This window comes from Miniopterus schreibersii (assembly GCF_964146895.1).
Source record: "Miniopterus schreibersii genome assembly, chromosome: 1".
Taxonomy (NCBI): Eukaryota; Metazoa; Chordata; class Mammalia; order Chiroptera; family Miniopteridae; genus Miniopterus; species Miniopterus schreibersii.
The window spans coordinates 89,036,021-89,062,244 of NC_138101.1; the positions used below are offsets into that span (position 1 = coordinate 89,036,021).

The 26,224-nt window shown below is 43.3% G+C and overlaps 1 protein-coding gene across 5 annotated transcripts in view; it reads right to left on the minus strand.

Moving 5' to 3' along the window:
- Positions 1-26,224, minus strand: part of FRMD4A (FERM domain containing 4A) — a 578,005-nt gene that overhangs the window by 306,038 nt on the left and 245,743 nt on the right. The window contains exon 1 of one of the 5 annotated variants that reach the window (XM_081154204.1): positions 8,826-9,005. The exons of 3 other annotated variants lie outside the window; for them this stretch is intronic. In XM_081154204.1, the coding sequence (XP_081010330.1) occupies positions 8,826-8,918 (93 nt within the window). In that variant the 5' untranslated portion in view covers positions 8,919-9,005. Of the gene's footprint in view, positions 1-8,825; positions 9,006-26,224 lie in introns of those variants that run through there. One more of the 5 variants, XM_081154209.1, reaches the window with a different exon arrangement.

Here is a 26,224-nt window from a genome sequence, read left to right on the forward strand (position 1 = left end):
TAGCAGTAGGATTGTGATGCCAGCTGGAGGGCCTGAGGATCTATTCAAAATTAATTTTTTGCATAGAGATGTCTCCTCATGAACTTTAAGACTGGGGAGAGAGGATCTACAATATAGATCTTTGGGGTGGGATAACACTCATTTCATTGTAAAAGTTGAAACATGGGATCTTGTGGGCCAAATGTGGGCTGTACATGTGCTTTGTTTGCTTTGCAATGTTTTTACCTATGCTTGGAATGAAAGCCAGCACAAAATATTAAGATTTTCAACTCTCTGTCATATATATATATAATTATTATTATTATAAGAAAACTGCACAAAGATTTTCTTTTGAAAAGTCAGAATTTCCAGGAACACCAGCCTGCTCCTTGGTGGCAAAACAGAGTAGCTGGCATCAGGTGCTAGGGCACAAGTGCTCCCATCTGCAACGTGCCTCTTTCTTTAATGTCCCACATGTATTTGCCCAGCCCGGCTCCTAAACGCATTTGAGTTATAATGCCTGTATGGGCCCTATTTCATAGGATGAACAGAATGGATAGAAGCAGCCAGGACTAAGGTGAAGGATTGGGCCCTCAGGGTACTGCAGGAGATAGATACATGTTTTTGAAAATTGCTTATTTCTGATTGGTAGGTCTCAGAAGGAGCAAGAGAAGTCTTGTCCTGCATAGGTCCTCTTCTAACACACATTACACATGCTTCTCTCATGCCACCTTAAAGCCATTTAACTGAAGGAAAAATGAAGTTGCAGCATCCCGAAGATACTTTTGTTTGCTGTTAGGCATGTTGGTCCAGTATTATCCAGAGGGGACCACAGAACACATATCCAGGGATTGTACTAGAAATAAAAGAAAATTTAGATGATCTGTGAATGGCTTCTGACTGAACTAAATGCCTCAGGATATGGGTATTGCCCCCAGAAGTGATGTTGCAAAGGAGGGCGCATGGCCTGGGGAGCCTGGCTCCTGATCGTTGGGTTGGTCCCCAGGGGGACTGCATAGCTGCCATTAGAGGCCAAGGTGTGAGCATAGCACTCTGTGCTACTGATGCAAATCTACAAGTACCCCTGTGTTTCCAGAGGATTTTTTCTTTCTTTGGTAGCTCGTCTTCCTAAGTGCTCTGCTACTGGAAAACCCAGAGCTGGGGCCCAGCAGGATGAAGGGGTTCCCTCTCCTCTCCCTCCTCTTAGGTACTGGGTTGACATCATAATGAAAGGAGTTCCTTAACCCAGCACCCACACTGCTGCCTACATGGATGGACCTGGCCGTGCAACACGGCAGTGCAAAAGCAAGGGTGACACTGCACACATGCAGAAGAGCTTTCTAGGAGCACTGGTGGCAAAACTTATCCATACCCAGTCACACTGATTTTGCTTCCATGGTGTAAAGTCCCCACCAGGGCCCCGTTTCAAACTACACAGGCGTCATTACTCAATGTGGAGTTGTGAAGAGACGCACATGATCAGCTCTTGAGAGCCTGAAGGAGCTGGCTCCAGCACCCCCCAATAATGTCCACATTCATATCTCCATTCCAGGCCTCTCTCCTAAACACAAACATTTTTAATGTCCTCCATTTGAATTTTTAATTATCATCTCAAGCTCAACACATCCAAATATAGCTCTTAATCTCCCCAGCCCCAGTGTCATCACCAACCTGCTCTTCTCCTACAGCATTGCCCACCTCAGTAAGTGTCACCTCCAGTCTACAGCTGCTCAGGAGTCATTCTTGACTCCTCTCTTCCTCTCTCACTCCCCACCCAACCCATCAGCCAATCCTGTCTACTCTAGCTTCTCTCTACTCATTTCTCAGCCCCTCCAGAGTATCATCTGGTCTAAACCATCATCATCTCTCAGCACGATTATTACACTAATGGCCTGATGAGGCACCCTTCTTTTCACCCATTTCTCTGTGGGGTTAGTGGCCACAGTGACTCCTTTAAAAAATGTCAGCTAATATCATCCTTTTGCCCCCAACCACTGGTCTTCTTCTGTCTCACTCAGGACTCTGTAAAACCCCAAAGTCCTTACCATGGCGCACACAGCCCTCTGGCATCTGGGCTCCTAACACTTCCCTGACTGCCGCTCCTCCCCACGTACCCCATCCCCTTCACGCTGCCCAGCTCCGGCTGCCTGCTTGCTGTTCCTCACACCGTCAAGTGCGCTCTAGCATCACACCTTTTGCACTTGCAGCTCCTCTGTCTGGAGTGTTCTTTCTCCAGATGACTGCCTGGCTTGCTCCCTTTCTCCTTCATGTCTTTCTTCAAACATCATCCTAACAGAGAGCCACGCTGTATGAGAGTGTGGCGCACCTTCTCTCCCGTCTCCTTATCTCGCTATATTTTTATTTAGAGACCTTATCACCACTTAACATAGATACTTCATTATCTTCCTTGGGTCTAGAACACTGCCTGGCGTGCAGTAGGTATAAATAAATATTTGCGGAATTCATAAATACAGTGTTGGGTTCTAGATATTACATTCCCAGTGGTATTTATGTTCTGAGACTGATTTTGTTTGATTGAACTCAGACCACATTTTCCAGACATAATCAATATACTGGTAAGCCTTATTGGCGTTCCTGGTTAATGTTCCAATTGAGGGGTTGAAGCCATCATTTGGAAGTAATCTGTCTATGTGGAAATGAGATGTTGGCATTTTTGAGAAAAGTAGTAAGTAGTGGAGGAAAATGATCAGAGGCATATTTATAAACTATCTCAAAATACTCACACACAGATTCTGATTGGGAAGGAAAAGGGCTGCTCACGCGCTCAAAAGTGTAAACTCTGTAGTTGGATTTCACGTTTTCCTGATCAAGTTCTCCTCAAAGAACTAGCGTCCTCACATCATAAGGTATATAAATGTTAAATAACCATGCTATATACTTGAAACTAAAATAATATTGTATGCCAAATTTACTTTAATAAAAAATATAAATTAAGAAAAACTCATGACACAAATATTCATCTAAGTAAGAAAAGCAAGTGCTTGGCAATCCTATCCTTTGGGGGACAGTCCTGTTTGAATAAAGGTTTTAGTTTAGGACCATGAGGACATTCTTTTTATTGATCTACTCACAGTCACTCAATAAATATTTATTTGCCCTATGTATATGCCAGGCACTGTTCTAGGCTCTGGGGTGTAGTAGAAAAACTGACCACATCCTTTGAAGCGCTTAGTTATTAAATGACTAGAAAAGAAAAGGAAAAAAGAAAAAACCCACAGATGTGGTTCGTCCACTCCCAGATTAGAAAACAAAGACCCACAGTCATAGTTTCCTCTGTATTGTTTCCTGCACATAAAATAATATTGTTCTCAGAGGCCCATTGATGAATCAATACAAGTAAAAGTGGATTGTTTTCAACTGTGTGTTCAAAGAAACTCTTATGTTACACAGGTGGGTAGTATTCATTCTTCTAGAGCAATTTATAAGAGATCTGATTTCAAAACACCTATAGAAAGTGTTCTGAGAATACACGATTGGTTTTGTGAACATAGCTGCAAGATGGCAGGTTGAGAAAACCCGACTGGCTTTGTTCACACTCCGGTGGAGAAGAACCTTGCAGGAGGAGCTGAGTTGGTGTTTCTGATCTCCAATCATCTGGAAGTCCTGCACGATACTAGCCTCTCTGACTTCAGAAGGCTGGGTTTAGTTATCCAGAAACTGGCCTTGAAGTGCTGGTTACTGCATAGGATGTCTTAGGAATATGGACCCAACTAGCAAGGAGCATATTTTTTTCTCCTGTTGGGAATAACATTTTGACTAAAAATTCAACACAATCAACTCATGTATTTCTTTTTCATGTAAAGATACAAGAAAGCACAGGAACCAGCTAATCTCAAGGGAGCTTAGTGCCCAGTAATCTTCCCTTAGGGCAGTGGTTTTCAGTGTAGCTGCACGTTAGAATCATCTGGGGGCTTAAATACTGCTGTGCGGGCCCCTCTCCAGAGATTCTAATATGCATTGGTCTGGTGGACAGCTGGGCCTTGGGATTTTTAAAGCTCCTCAGGTGCTTCTAATGTGAAACCAAGACTGAGAAGCACTGATTTAGGACAGGCTGTGGAATTTGACCTATGACACTAGCCAAAGTCTCAAGAAGGAGTAAGAACTTGGGGATGAATAGTCTAAATAGAGAAGCCGCCACCTGGTTTCATGCTCAGCTTGATAGCCGCCATCTGGTGCAGGATAGCGACGCTCTTGGGGGTCCTGACCATTTGAAAGACAGATCTCCAGTCCTGGTTTCCACAAAAGCATGGGCAATAAAAACTCTGGGGTGGAACCGGCAGGAACAACCTATCCACTACACAGTCTCAGTCTGGCCAAGATGACAAGTCATTGGCTTAACTTGACATAAGTTGCTGTCGAAAATAAAATCAATGTTGGTTCACCAAGCTGAGGTCGCTTAAAATCGTACGGGACTAAACAACATGGGCAAAATGGTCTCCAATGCAGCCTGTGAACCAGAGGACGGGAGTCCCTGAGATTGTGAGTTCTCTCTATTTATAGAAGAAACAAAACCTCATGCAGGATGCGGGGGGGGGGGGGGCGGGGGTGTAGCATAATAATATGTGTGACTATACTGATTGGTCTGAACACTTTCTTGGCTGTCTGCTTTCAATGGTAATAAATATCCACTAAAAGCTGTCTGCTGTACATGTTTTTGGTAAAGTCTTACACTTCCCTGCATGATCACATTCAGAATGTAAGTACCACACACTTGACTATAGAGACTCTGTTGTATTCTGAATTCTTAAGTTATGCAGCTTAGCAGCTGTGATAATGTAATGCTTTGCAAAATAATAGACTGCCAATGAGTCGACCTGGAGTAACACGTCAAATAATGAATAATGTGGGTGAAAAAAGGCTTAATTTATACTGTGTTAAAGATACTGCTTCCAGAAATATCACACCATTTCAGTCTTTCCATGACAAAAAATCCCTTTCACTTAAATATTCAAGTAATTGTGGTAAAATAGAACGATTTCTTGCTTCTTTTTTTTCCCTAACAAAAAATGTCAAATTTACATTAGTCTGAAGAGATGTGTCATCTGAGTCGGGTCATTTGTTTGCACAGTCCCCTTGTACGACTCTAAGATTTATGGTATGGTCTTAGAGTTCAGAATGAATAGGAGAAGAGCATCCGCCTCTCAGTTCGTATTAACATGTTAGAGTGAACACGTTTTCCACCAGAGTAATGGGGCTTGTGGTGATTTAACATAAGAAGTGAGGCTGTTTCTGTTAATATCTTAATTTTGACCCTTTTCCCAAGTTTTCTCACTGAGGGAAGTTTATAAGAACTTACAGATTTCATTCATTTTCTCATCTAGTGAATATCTACAACTTCTGTTATGAACCAGGGTCCAAGATGTGCTCCTTGCCCTCAAGGAGCTTGTCATCATGTGGAGGGTTGACATGATGGAAACAGGATGGAGAGAGGATTTGGTGCAGTGTGATTTGTTTTCTTATAAGGGAAATGCAGAGTGCTAGAGGAGCCAGAAGGAAAAGTATGTTTTCAGACTTGGAGAGGGGATGGGGTACCTGGAAAGTCTTCCCACAGGATGTACCTTTAGACTGAAGGGTGTGAATAGGAAGTTAAGAAGGTGGAGGGAGGAGGAAGTGTGTATCAGCCAGACAAAAGCAAGTGCAAAGGCCCTGAGGCAAGGGAGAGCATGGTAGTTTGGAGGAACTGCACACATGGTCAGTATGGTTGGAGTATAACATACTCAGGGTAAGGTATGGGGAGAGATGAGACTGGAGAGGGTAGCAAGATCTTGGTTATGAAGGACCTTATAATTATATTCAGACATTTGTAGTTACTTTGAAGCAGGAAACCACTTAAAGGTTTTAAGTAGGTAAGTGACACACTTATGCTTATGTGAAGTTCTGGTGACAAGTTGGTTGTAACCGATTTCTCAGGGCCAGGCTGCAATATCAAAGCTCCCAGAGAGCAAAGGTGACGGATGGAACACGGGCTCAATGGTAGGTACCTAACTTAGGTCCTGCTCTGTCATTGACTGTATTTCCCTGGACAGAAGATTAAATCTCTCCATACCTTGGTTTTCCTGTTCAAACGGGTCAAAAATAATAGTCCAATCCTCTGTGTCTCCTTAACAACTCATGATGGTAAAGTGAGGTAATGGATAAGAAAGTGCATTGGGGTACCCTAGCCAGTTTGGCTCAGTGGTTAGAGCGTCAGCCTACAGGTTCGATTCCAGTCAAGGGCACATACCTCGGTTGCAGGCTTGATCACCCGGCCCAGTTGGGGCATGTGCCAGAGGCAACCAATTGATGTGTCTCTTTCACATCGATGTTTCTCTCTCTCCCTTCCACTCTCTCTGAAAAGCAATGGAAAATATCCTCGGATGTGGATTTCAAAAAAAGTAGAAAAAAAAGAAAGTGTATTGGTGTAAAGGTGTTATAGAAATGCGAGGTCTTGGCATCACCAAATATCATGAGACAACTCCAATGATTGTCACCCTCTAGGCTCCTGATGTAACTGAAAAAGCTGCTGTTGCTTTGAATTCAGCAAGTTCCCAGAACAGAGAGCTGGTCCTCAGTGTCTGCCCTTAAAGCAAATGTTGTTTCTCACCTTTCTTGCCCTCCTTTTATATAAATATATGACTCTGATCCTGAAAATTGTCATAAAATCACCAACAGTATAAAATATCCAATTGTAATTGATGTAACATCATATATTCTAATTAGTCTCATTCTCCTTTGTGGTGGAGAGTGAAAGGAGCTCAAGAGCCCTTTCCCTGTGAGTGATGTCCCTGGTGTCCCAGGCCCGCTGCTACCCATCTAAAGATGGATAGTAATACATGTCTGATGCTCCAATGATGGGCATTCATACTTTCCTTAAGGGCCCAGAAACTTTCAGATCAAACGCCTAAGGTAGGAGCAACACTGGCATGTGCCCAAGGGCAGAAAACAGGTCTTTGTGTTTTGAATGTAAATATACGCCAACGTATGCAACAACTAATAGGTTCTATATATGACACTGTGTTCATACATTGTCAGTTTTTCTAAAATTAGTGAACAGTGAATAACAGAAATGGTAACTGTACGCATCTTGATTTATTAAACAAACACCCAGCTAGAGGTTATAATGGTTAAACAGAGGTTACCAGGTTAATATGATTTTTTGTGTACCTATATGTAGGATAACTCTCTCATTAGTACCATGTGGTACAATTCCAGTGTGTGCAATTCACGTTTCCAAGCGAGTATTTGTGAACAGAACATGTTAACTAACTTTAGTTACAGTACAGGTCCAAACGTTTTCACCAGAGCCTAAAATCACATTCAATACAAGCCTGAGAAATGTGTAACTTTTGCAGTTACTGATGGTCCTGTGCTCTAAAGCTCCTGGTATAAAAGGGAGCACGCAGTAGGCACTGAATACATATGAGCTGATGACCCTGATATTGAGCACAAGAATAATGTCTTAAAGTAAAGATGTACCCATAACCAGAGTGGGAAGTGAAGTTGTTTTCATTATTACTCAAATGGCGGGAAAAATACAACTTCTAAAAAGTCAGAAGTCAACCCTAACTAGAAGCTTAGATAGCCCTTCATATTTCTTTTTAATATATTTTTATTGATTTCAGAGAGAGGAAGGGAGAGGGAGAGAGAGATAAAAACATCAATGATGAGAGAGTCATTGATCAGCTGTCTCCTGTACGCCCCCTGCTGGGGATCAAGCCTAAAACCCAGGCATGTGCCCTGACCAGGAATCGAACCTCGATCTCCTGGATCATAGGTTGATGCTCAACTGCTGAGCCATGGCTGGCTGGGCCATATTTTTAAAGCTTTAATTATGTTTTCCTGAAATTTACAAGTCACTGAGTAGTAAGTATACAAACCAGAAAAAGTCACTTAAAATTAAATGCTGTTCCCCTTTATAACATGTGGCAGGTTGTTATCTATCAAGAGAGCTCCTTGCCTTGTTGATCTCAGATTACACCTTAAGACTTCTAAATTGACGTCCACAGCTCACCGAGGGGCCTGCCATGACTCAGACAGGGGGTTCTGAGACCCACCAAGAATTCCACACCTGCATGGGTGTAGGTACTGTCACCACACGAATGAGCCCACCGTTTTGAGGACAATCAGCTTTGCATTAGCCACAAGCAACCCCCAAACTGCATCAGTCACTCCAGAGAAGAACAAATCCTTCCTATTGTTTTACAGGATTTTCTCTGCCAGGGACTACCATTAAAGTAAGCACTCTTACAGAAAATTAACACAGTAATTCTGAGCTAAAATCCATAGTAGTAAAAAAATAAACCAAAATGATAGCAAAGTATTTGAAACAATAATAACAACAACAAAACACAGAGGGGATTTTAGTCAACCGGGTATACAATTTAAATCCTCAAGACATCACAGCTCCTTAACGTCATCATCACCTCCTTTGAAGACACTATCACCCAGAGAGGAAATTTGCAGCCTGCTGCACTAATGGATCTGATTCATTAAACATAGAAGAAAACAGGTTTCACAGCCCCTGCAGCCGGATGCATTTCTCCACAAGCACACTCATCTTCCATATCCGTTACAAAGGCCAGCCCCCACCCCAGTCTTTTCCATTTTTCCTCTCTAAGCAACCCCCTCCCCACATGCACAGTTGACAAACATTTCTGTTTCAAATTTCTCATCATTATCTAGTAAGTCAAAGATTACATTATGACTTAGTGTTCTACAGTCCCAGGAATTCGAATTTTTCAGGAAAACAGGACTAGCAGAGGGATGCTATGTACAATGAAATCAAACATCTCCCTTTCTTTGGAGCAGTTGCTGGCTGAAAACAAACAGCCCGCCGCGTCGCTTACCCTCTCCACGCTGCGTCTTCTCAGAGATCCATACGGAATTTTCAGCAAAAGTCTTTGGGGTCTATTCGGAGCCACTGCAGCCTGAACCACCATGGTGTAGAGCTGTGTGTGAGTGTGAGTGAGTGTGTGTGTCTGTGTCTGTGTGTGTGCGTGCGCGAGCTCGCGAGAGCGTTCCCAGCAAGAGAGAGACAGAGGCTTCCTAAAACAAAGTTATGGTCTCCTGGAGGTTTCCCAAATATCAAATAACTGAAAGAGTTTTTCTTTCGACCATATGAGTCAAGATGTGGTTTGTCGGGAGGTGGGGGGATGGGGAAGAAGAAAAATAGCCCAAGTTCTGCAAGTTGAGTGTGTTTTCAGCAGCATAGCTTTAGCTCCCTCCTGTCTGTTCCTGTGTGTCAGTCCCTCCGTGAGGCTGCATGTCCCAGAAGTGGGCAAGCGACGCTTCTGGGAAGAGTGATCCAGAAATGTCAACTTTGTTTCTCCTGGCTACAGATGGTAACCAGGTCAGTTGTCTAATCAAAGCTCTATCAGACGGATTATTCATCCCATCACGTGATGCCGGAGCCCCTCGGCTGTACAGTAGGTCACGTGCTCACCTTAAGAAGACTATTTGGAACATCACCATCTGGTGTGGAGATGCCGGTGAAACCCTGCGTTCTGATTTCACTCTCTTCCCAACACAGGAGAAAATATTTGAAGACCAGTGACATAGCACATTAGGGACTTGGGGGGGGGGTTCCCTCTTTGCAGTCATAAATTATATGTATGACCCTGAGTGTCAGACATACATATCTGGTTTTTTTCCTTCTGCTTTCTACACATAGGAAATAAATGTCTGTCGGCATACAATGACATTAACCATATATGTGAATGCAGTCCACAAGGAGGAGGAATGAGAGAAGGAAGGGAAAAATGTTTGTATCACGTGGTTCAGATCAATCAATTCAAATCTACTTGCATTTGGCACCTCCCCTTTAAATGTCTGTTACAGAACATTTAATTTTATGTGTGCCAGTAAACATGAAGAAGTTGTGTTTAACTTTACGAGGCTCTGAAAAAAGCTGCCCAAGCTCATATTCATCCATCACTTTGGCCTATTATTTTCTAATCTTACTGTATAATTCCATATTAGAAAATCTCCTCAGGTTATCTGAGGGCACCCGTGCTCTAAAATTTTAACTTTTCTGTAATATTGTATAACTGATATATTGTTTACTTGCCCCTCCCCCATCACTACTCCTCCTTAAAGCTGCTTATTTCTGTAGTAGAGAAAATTACTATAAAGAAAAACATAAAGAACTTCCAAGACTGAAAGTATTTTAGTCTTCTCCTATATGCATATATGCACCACCCAAGGACACGGACAATGGTGGGGAGAGGAATTGGGGAGGGGGATGGGACGGGGTGGAACGGGTCATTGGGGAGAAAAAGAGACATCTGTAATATTTTAAACAAAAATAAAATTAAAAAAAATAATAATTTGAACATAAAAAGAAAAAAAAATGTATTTCTACATCCACTTCTCTTCTCCATTCTGGGTTTTATGAAAGAGATGCCATTTCCTTTGTAATCATCTCATGCTTTTGGGTGTTAACCTGATATCACTCATATGCTTTGGGAGCCAGCTTATATTTACTCTCTACAGACCAGTTTATTGAAAATGATGGAAAAGAATGTTCTGTTTATTCAAAGAAACTAATAGGAAGTGGGGGTGGGTGTGAAGGAAAGGAGTGGAATTTTATACCACTATAAAATGAATCAGGAAAAACACTCTTAGAAGGGGGGTATGGGGGGGGTGGGGGGGTGGGCAGACTGGAAAGGAGGGTCTGGTCACCCAGTGCAGACACACATTAAGAGGCAGTTAAAGAAAGCATCAAGTTGATGTGGGAAATTCCAAATATATAACAATCGGGCTTTGTTCGTAATTGGTTCCATATGTGCAGTAGGGGAGTTAGTGAGAGGGGGAGAGAGAAGGGAGAGACGGGGAAGATGGAAAGCTCTATAACAGGACTTGCAGGCGTCTTTGGCGAGGTGGTTCAGGCTTCCATACCTTTCTTCCTATTTCTCACTTCCTCCCTGTACCGCCTGGTTTCAAACTATTTGGGGGTGGAAATAAATCTGGAATGATGCCCAATTATTTAGCCAAATCAATAGAGTATTTCCTTTATAAAACACGCTTCACTACGTTACGGTGTTGAATGAAGGACATGCACATTTTCAAAGCACTCATTTGTCCAGAGTCTGGGAATTTCTTCCTCCAGTGCAGTCTGAAAGGGGGCAATGGATCAGATCAACTGAGAAGTCACCGGCTCCTTCTTGACCCAGGCCAGGGCTAAGCCCCTGGGAGCTGACTTTATTTATATTTGACTAAATGCAACTTCCTGTTTCCCAGGGGTATTAATGAGCATTTCACTGACGAGCTTAAGGCCTCATGGCATAGTTCAGATCATAAGGGACACTTTGATGAACTAAGTGCAAATAAAACAAGAACATATGCAATTGATTAAGGTTAAAATACATATAGAAGAGAATGTTAATGGAAACAAAAATAACTCTGGGCCAGACTCCCACACATTTGAGCCCCACACATTCCACCCCTCTGGGGGACGGAGAGAAGGATCACATCTCATATCAGCACCTCCTTCCAGCTAACGGAGAGGAGAAGGTGGCTCAGAAGCCCTCCCAGTCCTCACAGAGAGATATGAAGGCTCTCAAAGGTCAGCTTGTCCAAGACTGTCTTTCTAATTGTGGGAGTTTAAGTTTTATATATTTAAAATTAATTACTGAGTTTAAAGTTGTTTATTTCTAGAAGGCCGTTGCTATAACACTAACACGTTTCCCTGGAGGAGATATGCACTTATACCTTGGTGGATGTGACCACTTCAGGAGAGGTGAGGGGACTTAATGTTTGCTGACTACCCAGGAGTTGCCGGACAACATGCTGGAAGGTTACTAAGCCTGTCTCAATGGCAGAACTGATGAAGCTCAGAGAGGTTTAAGAAGTTGACTAAGGTAGCACAGCTAGAACTATCAGAGTCAAGATGAAAACCAAAGTCCATTATACCCTCACCTGTCACAGAGGACTTTATCAGATTACAGTAGGCTGGAGATGTATCCATTGGGCCTATCAGGAAAATGAAAAATCTCTGTCAATACAGGAAATGGTATTAGATTTACAGTTCTGGGGCTCAGGAACCACTGCTTCCATGTCTGTTGGAGCTAAGCACAGGTGATGGAAGAGGAAGAAGCCCACAGGAGCTGAGGAGGCAGCCAAAAGCCAGCGTAAGCCTTGGCCTGAGGGTACATAGGGAAGAGCTGCTCCCTGGAGCCAAGGACCAGGGTCACCTGGCAGAGGCTGGAACACCGTGGACTCATCAGGTGGGACCCGACCATGGCTGGAGTCGTGTGCCAAGACTGAGCCGGGGTGGGAGAAGGACTGCCCTGCTTCTCCCTTCTTACCCCCTTCTAATCTCCCACCAGCGTCTTCCATGCACTGAAGCTGCCAACTGACACAGAGCCGTGGAACTAGCCACCCAGGCAGGGGAGGGAAAAGGGAACAGATCTGAGGGTCAACAGCCAAGGACCAGCACTAAGGGACCAGGGATTCATTGGAACAAAGAAATGGAAAATGGTGAATTAGGAATAACTGGAAGAGAGCAGCATATGACCTAAAGAAAGCATGTTTCTGCCAGGGGAGTGGGTGAGGGGTTGGTTCCCTGTGCATCCAGGAAACAGCGCAAGGGCCATGGGACAGACAAAGAGGAGGGGGCTGGGATGGGGTGTCAAGGAACCCTGGGTAGATGGGGCAGAGAAGACAGACTTCTGTCCTAGAGTCCCTGAAGCTGCTGGGTTTGTGCCTCCTGGAACAGAGCACTCAAGGCCAGTGAAGTTTGGGGGTTGCTTGTTTCAAACACTTCATTCCAGTCTCCATGGAGATGATTACATTCAAACTGTGGAACAAAAGTGCATAGGAATCGATTGAACCATATTTCAGATAAATCAATGGTCCTGATACACCGAAGCAAGATGTATCAAATCAAATGGGTGTTCTTAATCACGACTGGCGCAGGGGTGGGAAAGGGACTTGGGGATGATGGCCTGTCAGAGAGAAAGCAGTTTACAACCTGGTGCTGGGGAAGCAGCAGCAGGAGAGGGCTGGCCCACAGGGCCAGGGTGCGTGGGCATAGGGGCAATAGCTGACTCAGGAGTCAGGCCCTGGCCAAGCTGATGTCTGCTAACAAGCCGTGGGCAGGGTGGGTCACATCTTGACAGAATACTGGGTCATGGCACAGATAGGAGGACCTCTGGGCTCTGCTCGCAGTGAGCCTGACATACTGGACTCAGGTCTTATCCAGCTATTGGCCCAGTGCCTGAAATGACCGTTTGTGCCGCTGACCCCTTTGGGATTCTGAAGGCCCACGTGTATGCATAGCTTACCTCAGTAAACTCGCCGGCGCTAAGGATGCTCATCTGCACATCTTTATTCTGTTCATTTGACAGAATACAAAAAAGAATGGTCTACAGGACAGAAATTTCAGGGTGGCGAGGGTGGGGGCGGGGAGGTGGTGGTAACGGGGGCACACAGCACAGGAGGTGCATAATGAAGCTCCGGGGTCAGCGGGCACCCTGAGACCACTGGAAGCGGGGGTCAGTGGCAAAGAGCAATGAGCTGAGAAGGGCTGGGAGGGTGAGCTAAGTGCCCTTCTGGAAAAGACGGGCAGAATCAATTTGGAAAGTGCTATCTCTTCTCCTTTTGTTCATTTTCATTCCTTCTCTGGTAAAAGGTAAAAGATAGCTTACATTAAGGAAACAAAGACAATAGAAAACACAGTGTAGACACCTTTTTAATGTCATCTCAAGTAAATTTAGCAGGATGTTAAAAAGAGGGTCCTTCTCAAGTTTATTGGAGATCTTGAGACAACGGGCACCGACCATTCTCACCTTCCAATCCACTGGGGGCTTGTGAAGGAGGGTCTGAGGGCTGTTCTGAAGCCCTAAGCTGACCTTGTCTCCCCCAGGCTCTCAGAGAAGGAGGAGGAAGAGGTGGGAGCTAATGTCCCCTCCCCTCAGGCCTGGTGAGAGGGGCTTGGAGAAACCTCTTGGGAGGGCACAGGGCGCTTTTTAAAGGGAAAAAGACTGGCTGGAGCAGCTGGTGGCAGCAAAGGGAAGGGAAGAGTGGGACATTGGGAGTAACTTCCATCCCATTGTCTCGGGGCAGAGGCGGCTGCCTGAGGGAGTTGGTCTTGGTTCCTCTCAGGTGCTCAGTGACTGTGTGAAGGGCAAGGGAACCCCACCTGGAAGAGGCTGAGTGTGGGGCCCAGGTGAAGAGAGGAATCTTGAATGACTAACTTGAAGGGAGGCTTCACTGTGCCAGGGAATTGCACTGAGAAACCCCCAGTAGTGGGAAAGGGGGGGAAGAAGGCCTTCAAAGCCCCCAGAAGGGGCACCACAGGGGCAAGAATTCGGTATAAACACCTGTCAGTCCCAGAGGGAGAGAGACTTTCCTGCCCTGACCTCTGCCACCCACCTTAACCCTGGACTTGCTAGAGGCTGGGCAGGGAGGAGGGCCCACAGCCCTCCTTTCCCACAGCAGGCCTCACCCACACAGAGCTGGGGGAGGGGAGAAGCTGTAGCCTTGAATGAAGGTGGCTGTTGTCAATTATTTTCATGTAAAACAGATGAGAAGAGAAATAGGATGAGATTGACCCTAACACACACACACATGAAGAAAACAATAGTCCTAACCCATTTGGACAATCCCTAGAATAAGATGGAGGGAAGTTTAGAAGAGGAGTCCTGTCTTTCTTCAACATCCCACACCATGTCCCTTAGCTCCTAACTCAGCTAACCTGGGTAATTCATGTCACATCTCATTAGAGGAAGCTGTGACTGAGGTTATGCAAACAGAAACACTGCCTACATCCATAATTCTCTGTTTGAAAAGTGGCTGGAATTTAGACCAAACATGAAACCTAATATCCCTAAGAACAGGACGAAGACATCGAGCAGCACAGTTATCACCAGACCTCCATGCCCGGGGCCTGGGAGGTCATCTACATCTCACCAGAGCAGGGTAGTTTACCTTTGTCTTGGTTCTAACTAAGGTTTGCATTGACACAGTGCACTGTTAGCATTGCCCATCTGTGCACAGACTTTTCCGGCTCCTGTGGCATTTGGAAGAAACGGTAGGTAGATCTATAGCTTGTTTGGGTGGGCAGATACATTTTCCCTGCCTTTTTCTTTCCCCTTCTTCCCTCCCTTCCTTTCTCCCTTCCTTCCTTTCCTCTTCCCCTTTCCCTTGTCTACTTAGATTACATTCTGGGTTTCATTTAATAGTGCTCCATGAACAGCCAGGCAAAGAAAATAAGAGAAGTTTAAAGTGTATGGTTCAGCTTGACTTCTGAATATCATGGCTGGTAAAGGTTTGGTGGACTAGGCACGTGCCTCTACTGCTTGCTTCTGAGATTACATTGTCTGTGCTTTTCTGGTATCGATACCAAGCTCTATGGAATTGGCCTTGTCTTTGTCTAAACCAATTTTATTATTTCATTTTATTGCTTAAGCCACATCATTCATTCACCAATTATTTTTCTAAGTGTCTAATAAAATAATGGCAACCCGTTTGTATGGCACATTCCATTGCAGTCAATATTTGAAAGATTTTAAAATATATTAGTTCATTTAATTCTTACAACACTTTATCAAATAGGTACTCTTCTTTACTCTAAGTGCAGATGAAGACACTGAGGCATAGAGAAGTGAAGTAACCTGCCCAGGTGACACTGCAAGTGGCTTCAGAATCCATTAACCACTGTACTCTCCTGTACGGCAGCTCTGTATCAGGTGCTGGGCCAACAGTTGAGGATATGAGGGAACATTTGCTTATGGGAAGGGTTTCCTTTTGTTGCTCAAATTCAGCTCCTCTCTGTGGTGATGTCTATAGTGAAATGAAAAAAGCTGATACCTGAGTTTGCACCTGGAAGGTTACGGAACACCTACCCAATAAGAAGGAATGAAATAATGTTTGCGAAAGTCCTTTGTGAATGGCACACACACAACGTACACACAGCTCGTTTGTTTCCACTCTCAATTCTGTGTCTATTTTCCTGTTGCCTCCATCACCACAGCAGCCTTCCTGGACCTCACCATCTATCTTTCTCCCTCTTCCTCTTGATACATGCTGTATTGTGACGTCCATGTTTCATTCATCCAAATGCCTTAAAGGTTGTCCAGCTTAGCTACATATTTTGGGTTGTAAACAGTCTTCTTCTTGGACCTTTCTGAACTTTCTGTTTAGTATGTTTCATTTGAGTAAATAGGAGGAGAGAATCAATTAGCCCAGCATAAGACCTATCTCCATCAATGCAAAAACATACATCCTGTCCAAAGGAAACCAGCCCTCCATTCTTCCAGGGCAGGAGGAAAATGCAGCATTTACTGGATGAAAACCTCACATGCTAATTGGGCATCCCAGAGTCTCACTCAATCTTGATGGCAATGATCAAGCTGTAGAGAATGTCAAGTGGAAAATAATAACAGCCTGTGTGGAGAATTAGTCTATATTCTGTCTTAACATCACTTGCTTCATGGACATCAAATACCAGGCTTATCAGCATGCTGAAAGAATCATTCAACTATTCACCTCCACACGAAGGTCCTTCACATCTGGCCTTGGCATGCTTTGCCCCATCAGAGTGCCACTTGCCCTTCCCAGCAGGGGGCTAAGTCAGGCAATCAATGGCTGCAGCCTGGGATAGGCTATCTGCATGGTGGTAATGGCTTACTGTCTGTGCTATTAGGAGTGATGTCACGTCCAGGTCCTGACAAATCAATAAAATTGCCAGAGTGCCTGTGTGATTAAGTAGGTAATAAGCTGACCCATGTGGGGCTGGCTTGTTGATTGGCTTTTGAGGCCATTTTGCAAAGCCCTTGTTCATGGGCTATCAGTTGTGGATGGATTTTGATAACCAGCATTGATTTGCCATGTTTATAAAGTGAAGTCTGCACAAGGTAAACTGTTAATTGCACCTAGAATGGCGAAATAAATAGTGTCCTTATCTATGGTATTGACTACCCAGGCTTAGTGGAATATATATAGTACACCTTCAAACACTCAATGACTGTTGACTTTTGATTTTTACAAGGCTTAGCTTCCAAATTTCAAGTGTCTTAAATAAGCACCGGGCAGCTAATGATCAACTTTTAAATCTCCTTCTAATTTCTGTGCTTTCCTTTTCAGAAGTTTAACGTGTCATTTTCTTCAACAAGAGAATGGTTCATCCTGGTTTAAGTTATCATGGTGGTGCTTCAAAGGAGGCTGGCTTTCTTTTGGGCCATCAGAGAGCTTTCTCTCCTTTGCCCATGAACACGCCACTCCCAAGGGCAGCTGCCCACTTGCCTAGGGGTCTCTGGGGGGTAAGCCACGTGGTCTGTATTTCCCAAGGTGAAGAAAGAAATCACTTGATCTTTTAGAAAGATGGGTTCTTGGAAGTCTCACATCATAGGAATGTGGTTTATCTTGAGTATGCCCTAGAGGATTCCCAGTATCCCAGAAGTCAAAATGCCAGAGGGTTTCTCAGTAAGAGATTGTGATCAGGATGGGCAAAATCTTAGCTATTTCTCCTTTAATGGACAAACCCTTAGATATAAATGAGGATGGGTAGGGGACTCTGTTACTGCTTGCTTAGGGGTACTCCATTCTATTTGAATTTTACACCTCGACAGTATGAATACAGATAATAGACTGTCGTGAAAATGAAATGAAATAGAATCATTAGTAAGAACGAAGGCCATAACGAATGACAATGAGACCAGATTCTGACTTGTACATATATAAAAATATATTTCAGACCTTATTCTGAGAGCAAGAGGGAGTCACTAAAAGTTACTTTTGGGGAGAGGAAGTGATAACATCTAGCTTAAGTTTTCTGAACTTGAATGATAGAGGATAAATGGCACAATGGAGAGGCAATGTATATTTGAGGCTAGGAGAGCAGTTACAAGGTCGTTGCAATCATCCAGATAAGCAATGATTAAGTCCAGAAGTAGGACAGTGGTGAGAGGTTGAGTGTAAGGTATTGGAGAGTCATAAATGGTGGAGGGAGGTACCCAGTGTTTCTCTAGATTAAGGGACTAGAGGAAGGATGGTCCTGCTAGTTAAATGCACAAGAGAAAGAGAAGGTTTGGGGAGATGAAAATGAGTAGCTCCAGACATACAGAGCTTCTGGTGCCTGAACATTTTGACCTGGAACTTAAGAGTCAAGCATGGAAATGTAGCTTCGGGTTTTGACAGCAGACAAGTAACCGCTAGACAAGTTATTAGTTAAGTGTGAGGGCAGATATTCAAGAACAGAAATTTTACTTCTCACTCACCTTTTCTCAGAAGTTTATTGGAAGACAGTCTCTAGCAAAAGAAAGTTAGACCTACAGAGAGAACATGAATTCCAAGAAAAGAAGAACCAATCACAGGGGAGGTGGAAGGGAGTTCCCAGAATAATGGAAAAGAGGAGCCTAGGAAGACAGTCGTCATGCAAGAGACGTAGAAGCCAGCCCAATTGTTGCAGGAAGAATGTCTCAAAAATAAGAAAATAAAAGAGAATGTGTTGATTATTTGATGAGTTTCCCAAGTTGAGAGGAGATACATAGTTCTATGGAAGAACTTAAAGAAATGATTGAGGGGTACATAGAATATTCAGCAAACAACAAGGCAATTATTCACTCCTGAAAAAACATAAAGTCACAAAATTCAGGATATGTAATCATAATATACAATATTTCTCAGCTGTAAACAATACTTGGTAGTCATAATAAAACTGAATTTTGATTTAAACTATGATATAGATATATTGAGAAGAAAGAAGAGGTGTGCATGTGCTTGTAGGGATGCAGAATAAGGCTTTAAGGTGATAGCATAAAGTGTCAAAAACTGAGTAGTTAAGACATCACAGTATAGTTATATTGTTGAGAAGCCTTGAATTAACTACTACAAGCAACAGCTGAAAGGGATGTCTGCAGGTGTCCCTGGGGAGAGGGACTCAGAGATTCAGAGAAAGGGTCTGTGTGTGTGTGTTTTTGATAAGCCCTGTAGTACTCTTGAACTTTAAAATGTTATTTTAAATTACACATGCCATGCATGTGTATTAGTTTGATAAAAACAAGAATTAAATTACAAACAGAAGGAGCAATGTTACAGAGAGTTTAAGCCAGATAAAAACTGAGAGCAGTGGGTAGTAACTAGAAGGTCACTGAGGGCCTTGAGAAAGTGTGCATGGAATGCTGGAAGGGAGAGCGGGAGCCAGCGGCTTCTTTCTTAATGAACAAACCTGAATCTAGATATTGGGCTACTTAATGCAACAAACAGTGTTTCAAGGGACCTGCTTAATCTCCTCTGTTCTCTTTTCCTTCAGTGTATGTTACGGAGCTCTTAGTCCACAGGCCTGCTAGAGACATGAAGCCTCTAAGCTATATTTTGGACAGAAGACCCTTAAGTCCTTTGAAACAAGATGTGGACAGATAGACAAAAGGCATAAGACAGCTACAGCAGCAGCGGCACTGCCAACAATTCTGGAGCTAGTCCTGAAGAGTCATTCAGACGCTGCGACTTTCACTAACCTCACCTTTTGTGCTCTTTTCTTTGGGGTGTGTGTGTGTGTGTGTGTGTGTGTGTGTGTGTTCACATGCTCAGACACATGCACATGCATGTTATTTTTGTTCAGGAATCCAGAAACATTGCAGCAGCTACTGGAGCCCCAGAGTGGTGACAATTAATTATGAAACATCAGGCCTGATGTGTCCCTTTTATCTCATCTTGCAGAAGCCTTGCAATCCCACAAACCCCCCCAGTGGCCTTTTGTAATCCTGTAAAGGAAGTGTCAATATAGAAACAGCTGTTCTTGAGATAGTGGGATGACATCCTAATGAGCATGCTCTGAGCTATAGAGGAAAGCCAAGGCTAATGGCCCTCTGATGGAAATATACTTTCTAGACAAGTAGGCCCATGTGAGAAAACCTGTCATCCATAGCAAGGATGAGAAGAGAGATACTGTCCTATGGATGTCAAGCCCTCATTCGTATGTGGGGTTTATCCTTCCACACCCTGTGGGATGTCACACACTCCTCCTGGCTCTCTCCTGGGAAGTAGCTTTAGAAATGCAGCCCAGTTGCCTTGCTCAGAGGCCCCAGCACAGAAGCCCAGCTGGAGAGCAGAAGAAGCTGAGCATAGTCCTGTCTCCAGGGCTCCATCCCCCTGTTGGCTGCAGAGCTCAGGACCAGGTACCTCCTGCCAGTTTGGTAGCAGAAGGGAGAAACAGCCACAGCTGAGGTTAAAGCAGGGAGAAAATGCTGTTCTTTCATAGAACCGAAACCCCTGATAATTCAAGGGGGAAGGTCAGGTGATAACAGCAAGAGAGAGCTTGAGAAGCAAAGGAATGGGAAATAACTTTTTTGTGGTAGGGACTTAAAACAGATACCCCTTCTAGAAGAAGGCAAAGGGCAAAAGAGCAGTAACTCACCCAGTGCCTCCTTTACATCAGGCATGGCCCTGTCACTGGCTCTAAATTACCTCTTTTCAGTCTTTACTGTCACCCTGTAAACTGTCACAGTGAAGATTGAAAAGAGGTAATTTAGTATTAGCTACACTGTACTGATAAGGAAATCAAAGCTCAGAAAGCTCAGAAAGATTAAACCCTTGCAGATGGTCACATGACTAGGGAGGGTGCTGAGCCGAGACTGAGACCCAAGTCCATGCAACCTGAAAGCTCATTCTCAATATTCTTCAAGGAAGGCTACATGGAGGTAGGGAGAGCATTCTGTTCTTAATAAGGCCTGCCCTCAGGAGAAAATATTTTACCAGAGGAACTGATGCAAGGAAAGCATTTGACAAAATCCAATCCCATTCATGAAAAATACCCTCACTAAACTAGGAATGGAGGGGACCTTCCTCAACTTGATAAACAATATCTACAAAAAGCCTACAGCTAACATCATACATAATGGTGAGAAACATGAAGCTTTCCTGCTAAGATCAGGAGCAAGGCAAGTGTGTCCTTCTCACCATGGCTTTTCAACACTGTACCGGAAGTCCTAGCTAATGTAACAAGAAAAGGAAATACAAGGTATATTGGTTGGGAAAGAAAAAATAAAACTGTCATTGTTCACAGATGACAGGATCGTCTATGTAGAAAATCTGAAAGAATTGAAAACCATACTCTGGAACTAGTTAATAATTATAGCTAGGTTACAGGATATAAGGTTATTATGTAAAAGTAAATTGTTTTCCTCTATACCAGCAATGAACAAGTAGAATTTGAAATTTAAAAAGCACATTAGCAATTACATTAGAACCCCAAAATAAAATATTTAGGTATAATTCTAACAAAATATAAGATCTATATGAGGAAAATGGGAAAACTCTGATGAAAGGTATCAACAAAGAACTAAATAAATGGATAAATATTCCACGTTCACGATAGGGAGACTCTATAGTGTCAAAGTGTCAATTCTTCCCAACTTGATCTGCAGATTTTACATGATCCCAATAAAAATCTCAGCAAGTTATTTTGTGGGTATCAACAAACTGATTCTGAAATTTATATGGATGGCAGAAAACCCAGAGTAGTCACCTCAGTATTGAAGGAAAAGAACAAAGTTAGAGAGCTGATATTACTCAACTTCAAGACTTACTGATAAGCTACACCAAGTGAGACAGTGTGGTATTGGTGCAAGAATAGACAAATAGATTCATGGAACAGAGTAGAGAGTAAAGAAATAAATCTACATAGATATAACCAACTTATTTGACAAAAGAGCAAGGGTAACACAATGGAGCGAAGATAATCTTTTCACTAAATGGTGTTGGAATACCTGAACATCCATATTTAAAAAAAAAATGAATCTAAGCAGAGACCTTATGCCCTTCATAAAAATTAATTCAAAATAGACCATAGACTTAAATATAAAACACAAAACTATAAAACCCCTAGAAGATAATATAGAAGAAAACCTAGGTGACCTTGGATATGGTCATGCCGTCTTAGATATAACACCAGGTATGATCCATAAGAGTAATAATTGATAAGCTAGATTTCATTAAAATGAAAGTTTTCTGCTCTGCAAAAGACACTGTCAAGAAAACGAGAATACAAACCATGGGCTGGTAGAAAATATTTGTAAAACACATCTGAAAAATGACTGGTATCCAGAATATACAATAAACTCTTAAAAGTCAACAATAAGAAAACAACCAGATTAAAAAATGAACAAAAGACCTGAACAGACACCTCACCAAAGAAGATATACAGATGGCAATGAAGCATATGAAAAAATGTCCTATATAATATATGATTAGGGAATTGCAAATTAAAACAATGAGATATCACTGCACACCTATTAGAATAGCTAAAAGCCAAAACACTGATAACACCAAATGTTGGCATGAGCTCTCATTCACTGCTGTGGGAATATAAATGGTATAGCCATGGAAGACAGCTTGTCAATTTCTTGCAAAACTAAACTTACTATTACCATATGATCCAGCAATGGAGCTTCTTTTTTTTTTAAACATATCTTTATTAATTTCAGAGAGAGGAAAGGAGGGGGAGAGAGAGAGATAGAAACATCAATGATGAGAGAGTCATTGATCGGCTGCCTAGCCCGCAAACTGGGCATGTGCCCTGACCGGGAATCGAACCCCAATTGCCTGGATCCTAGGTCGATGCTCAGCTGCTGAGCCACGCCCGGCCGGGCCGGGCTGGAGCTTCTTAATATTTACCCAAATTAATTGAAACTATGTCCACATAAAATTTTGCACATGGATGTTGATAGCAGTTTTATTCATAACTGCCCATGCTTGGAGGCAACCAAGATATCCTTTAGTGGATGAATGGATAAATAAAAGTGGTGCATCCAGACAATGGAATACTTTTCAGTGCTAAAAAGAAGTGAACTACCAAGCCATAAAAGACATATTAGAAACTTAACTGCATATTGCTAAGTGAAAGAAGCCAATCTGAATAGGCGACGTTCTGGAAAATGCAAAACTGTGGAGATAGTAAAAAGATCAGTAATTGCCAGGTGTTAGAGGGGAGGGCGGGATGAAATACATGTAGCGTAGAGGATTTTTAGGGCAATGAAAATATCCTGTATATACTTCAAAGAAGGATACATGTCATTACACATTTGAAAAGCCCATAGTGTGTACAATACCAAGAGTGAATTCTAATGTAAACTATTGACTTCGAGTGGTAATGATGTATTGATATAGGTTCAATGATCATAACAACTCTTGTGCAGGATGTCCACCGGGAAGGAGGTTGTGTGTGTGTGTGGGGGTGGGGTGGGGTGGTACATGGTAATTCTCTGTACTTACAGCTCAGTTTTGGTATGAACCTAAAACTAGTCTAAAAAATAATTTCTCATTAATTACAAAAATAGAGTGTGGGGAGGTTGCTCTGGTGATGACAATGTAGGATGAACTGGAGGAGAAACGCTGAATGCAGGAGAGTAATTGTACGGTTAGTCCAAGCGAGAGGCTGTAAGGATCTCCTCTGGGGCCATGTAATTATGGGTTGTATTTACAGAAAAGCATGACGTGTATGACTGCATTCCCTTCCAATAGGGAGTGTATCTGGGAACTTCCAAAAAAGATCGTGGTGGTGGGGGCATTGGGGAAATGGTGTGGGGGTAGGGACAGCTAAGGAGAAAAGGGTAATACATTAATGACTTTGTGGTATTCAAATAAAACAACGCTCTGGTGAATTATTTCCCTGAGATGACCAAACTCACACCAGCCCTTTGGTATCCCACACACTGCCCCACAGGAGGCCCTCCCACCACCTCAATAGCCCCCTCCATGGCAGGCAGTGATGGCTGGGGAGAGGACATCTGCTGTCAAAGCAACGTCCCCATCCTGCTGCTCATTCTCTATTCAAACTTCAGATACAGTAACGATGCTGCTGCCCACGAACCTCCATCGCTTGAAATGCAGAAGGACACCCCCATTCCCGACACATTCCTCTTTAAGCCATAACTTCCTGACCCTGCGGTCAAATGAATCCTGGTACCCAGCCCTGGAAAGGCTAATTCCCTCTAGGAATCCTGCCAGCAGAATGTTGCCTCAATTTGAAGACAAATTATAAATTAATAAAGAAAAAAAAGCCCTAGACTCTCATGTCTGCCAAAACACATCATTTCCTGAAAGGTTCCTGAGAGGGACTCCGTGATGGGCAGCCCGCCCTCCGCAGCCTTTTCCAGATTCCAGACGCAGACGGGCTTGTCCTCAAAATGCACCAGAGCCGCCTTTCCCAGGGCAGCGCCAGTGTTATTCTTGGAAGGAGAGCACCTTTTAGCTGCGTTACCACCTGCCTGTTTCGCACAGTCTGTAGTTCCCGAAACCCCATCAATAATACAAAACAGACAGACATGTCACCAACAGAAAACCAGGAGAAAAGGCTGAGAATGCTTGGGGTTGGTGCGGGGTAGAAGCGATGTTTAAGTTGCTATGAGTGCCAGGAGTTTCCAAAGATTGTGTTTCTAAATCATCACAAGAGCAGAAGTGTCCTGCCGGCTGCTGTTTCTTTAAAAATGAGTCACGCAAACAGGCTCATCCCAGAAAATCAGTTCCTGAGGAAATCTTGGTAACCTAACACCTATGGACATGGTCAGGGTCCCGGCACTGGGGCTCTGTGGACAGTGAAGCTCTCCCTCTATCTTGCCCTGAGCGTTTTCCTTCTGAAAAACGTGGTATTTTCACCCCACCCTCCCCCTCTTTTCTGGACCCACCACTTCACTTCCCAAACAAATCTGATTCTCTCAAGGAATGCCCATTGAAGCTGCTTTTGTCTCTTCTGGCAACTGTGATATTTCTTCACCCCGTTTTTTAGACTTCTGGAAGTTACTTGATTTTGAAAGTCACTTCTCTGCTGTGTAATCTGTACAGACATCCCACCCCACTCACGTACTTAGAGACCTTATGATTTTCTCCCCACAAGGCACATGAATAAAAAATAAGGACACCATGAGGACCGCACAGTTGCAGAATAGAGTAAGCTCAGTAATGGGGAGAGTCGCAAAGACCTTGGGGGACAGGGGAGGGTCTATTGTGTGTGGAATAAGTGAGAGTCTTTACTTACAAACACGTCCATGAGCAGATGTTCCAGCGTCACTTCAAAGTCTTCCAGTTTGGCAGCTAACGTCATAATGAAAGTCCTGATTTGTCTTTAGGCTGACAGCCCAAACCTGCAAACTCTCAGCTCAGAAAACACGGCTGGCGTCAAATTTAGTCACAAGGCCGAATTGCCACTAATGGGAAGTGGAAACCCTTAAAACAAAACAGAGCATCGCAGACTGTACTGCTGGTGCTTTGTAGCTAGAAATCTTAAAGGATTAAAAAAAAAAAAAAAGGCTATATTAATGGCGCTACAGGACCAGGCTGGGCACCAGGTGAAGATCTGGCCACTGCCTGCTCTTTATAATGTAACTTCACAGTCTGAGGCTCTGGGCAAAATGCAGGGAACCTCAACAGAGGTTGAGAGAGAGAGACAGTGAGATGGGGTGAGAAGCCAGAGCGGAGAAAAATGGACTAAACCGTCTGACTCTGATATTTATAGGGCCACATGTTTTTGACTCTAGCCATTTCTCAGTTCATTTCTGACCTTTCATAAATGGCCGAACACACTGGAGTGTATTGTAGACGGGGCAGCGGGTCCCACAGAAGTTGGCTGTGACCAAGGCTGGGGCAATTCACACAGACACGCCATCAATAGTTCTTTGTAAAACACGCATCAGACCTTGTTCTGTACGCGATGACAGAAAAGCACATAGTCTTGTGAAAAACAAGGAAACGAAAATTGTGGGGGTACTAAATTTTTCCTTAGAATATTATTAGATCCCTTGCACTCTCCCCCACTCTCCATCTTCCCACCCCCTCCTCTGCAAGAGTAGATAAACATCAAGGAAAAAATTTAATCTCTTGTGTCAACTCCTCAAGCTTCTGCCAGTTAAAAAATGTCTGCTAAACCTTGCAAATGTCATTTCTCCTTTTCTGCCTCCAAAGTTTGCTTTGTTTTTTACTTAAAAAATTTGAATTGTGGTAAAATACACATAACATAAAATCTATCATCTTCACTATGCTTAAGTGTAAAGTTCAGTATTGTTAAGTAAATTCACATCATTGGGCAACCAATCTCCAGGGCTCTTTTCATCTTGTAAAACTGAGACTCTGAGACTCCTTAAATAACAACTCCCCTCATCCCTGCTTTCCCACCCCTGGCAACCAGAATTCTACTTTTTATCTCTATGGATGTGACTACTCTTGGTACCTCATATAAGTGGAATCAGACGATATTTGTCCTTTTGTGTCTGGCTTGTTTCACTTAGCATAATGTGTTCAAGGTTCATCCATG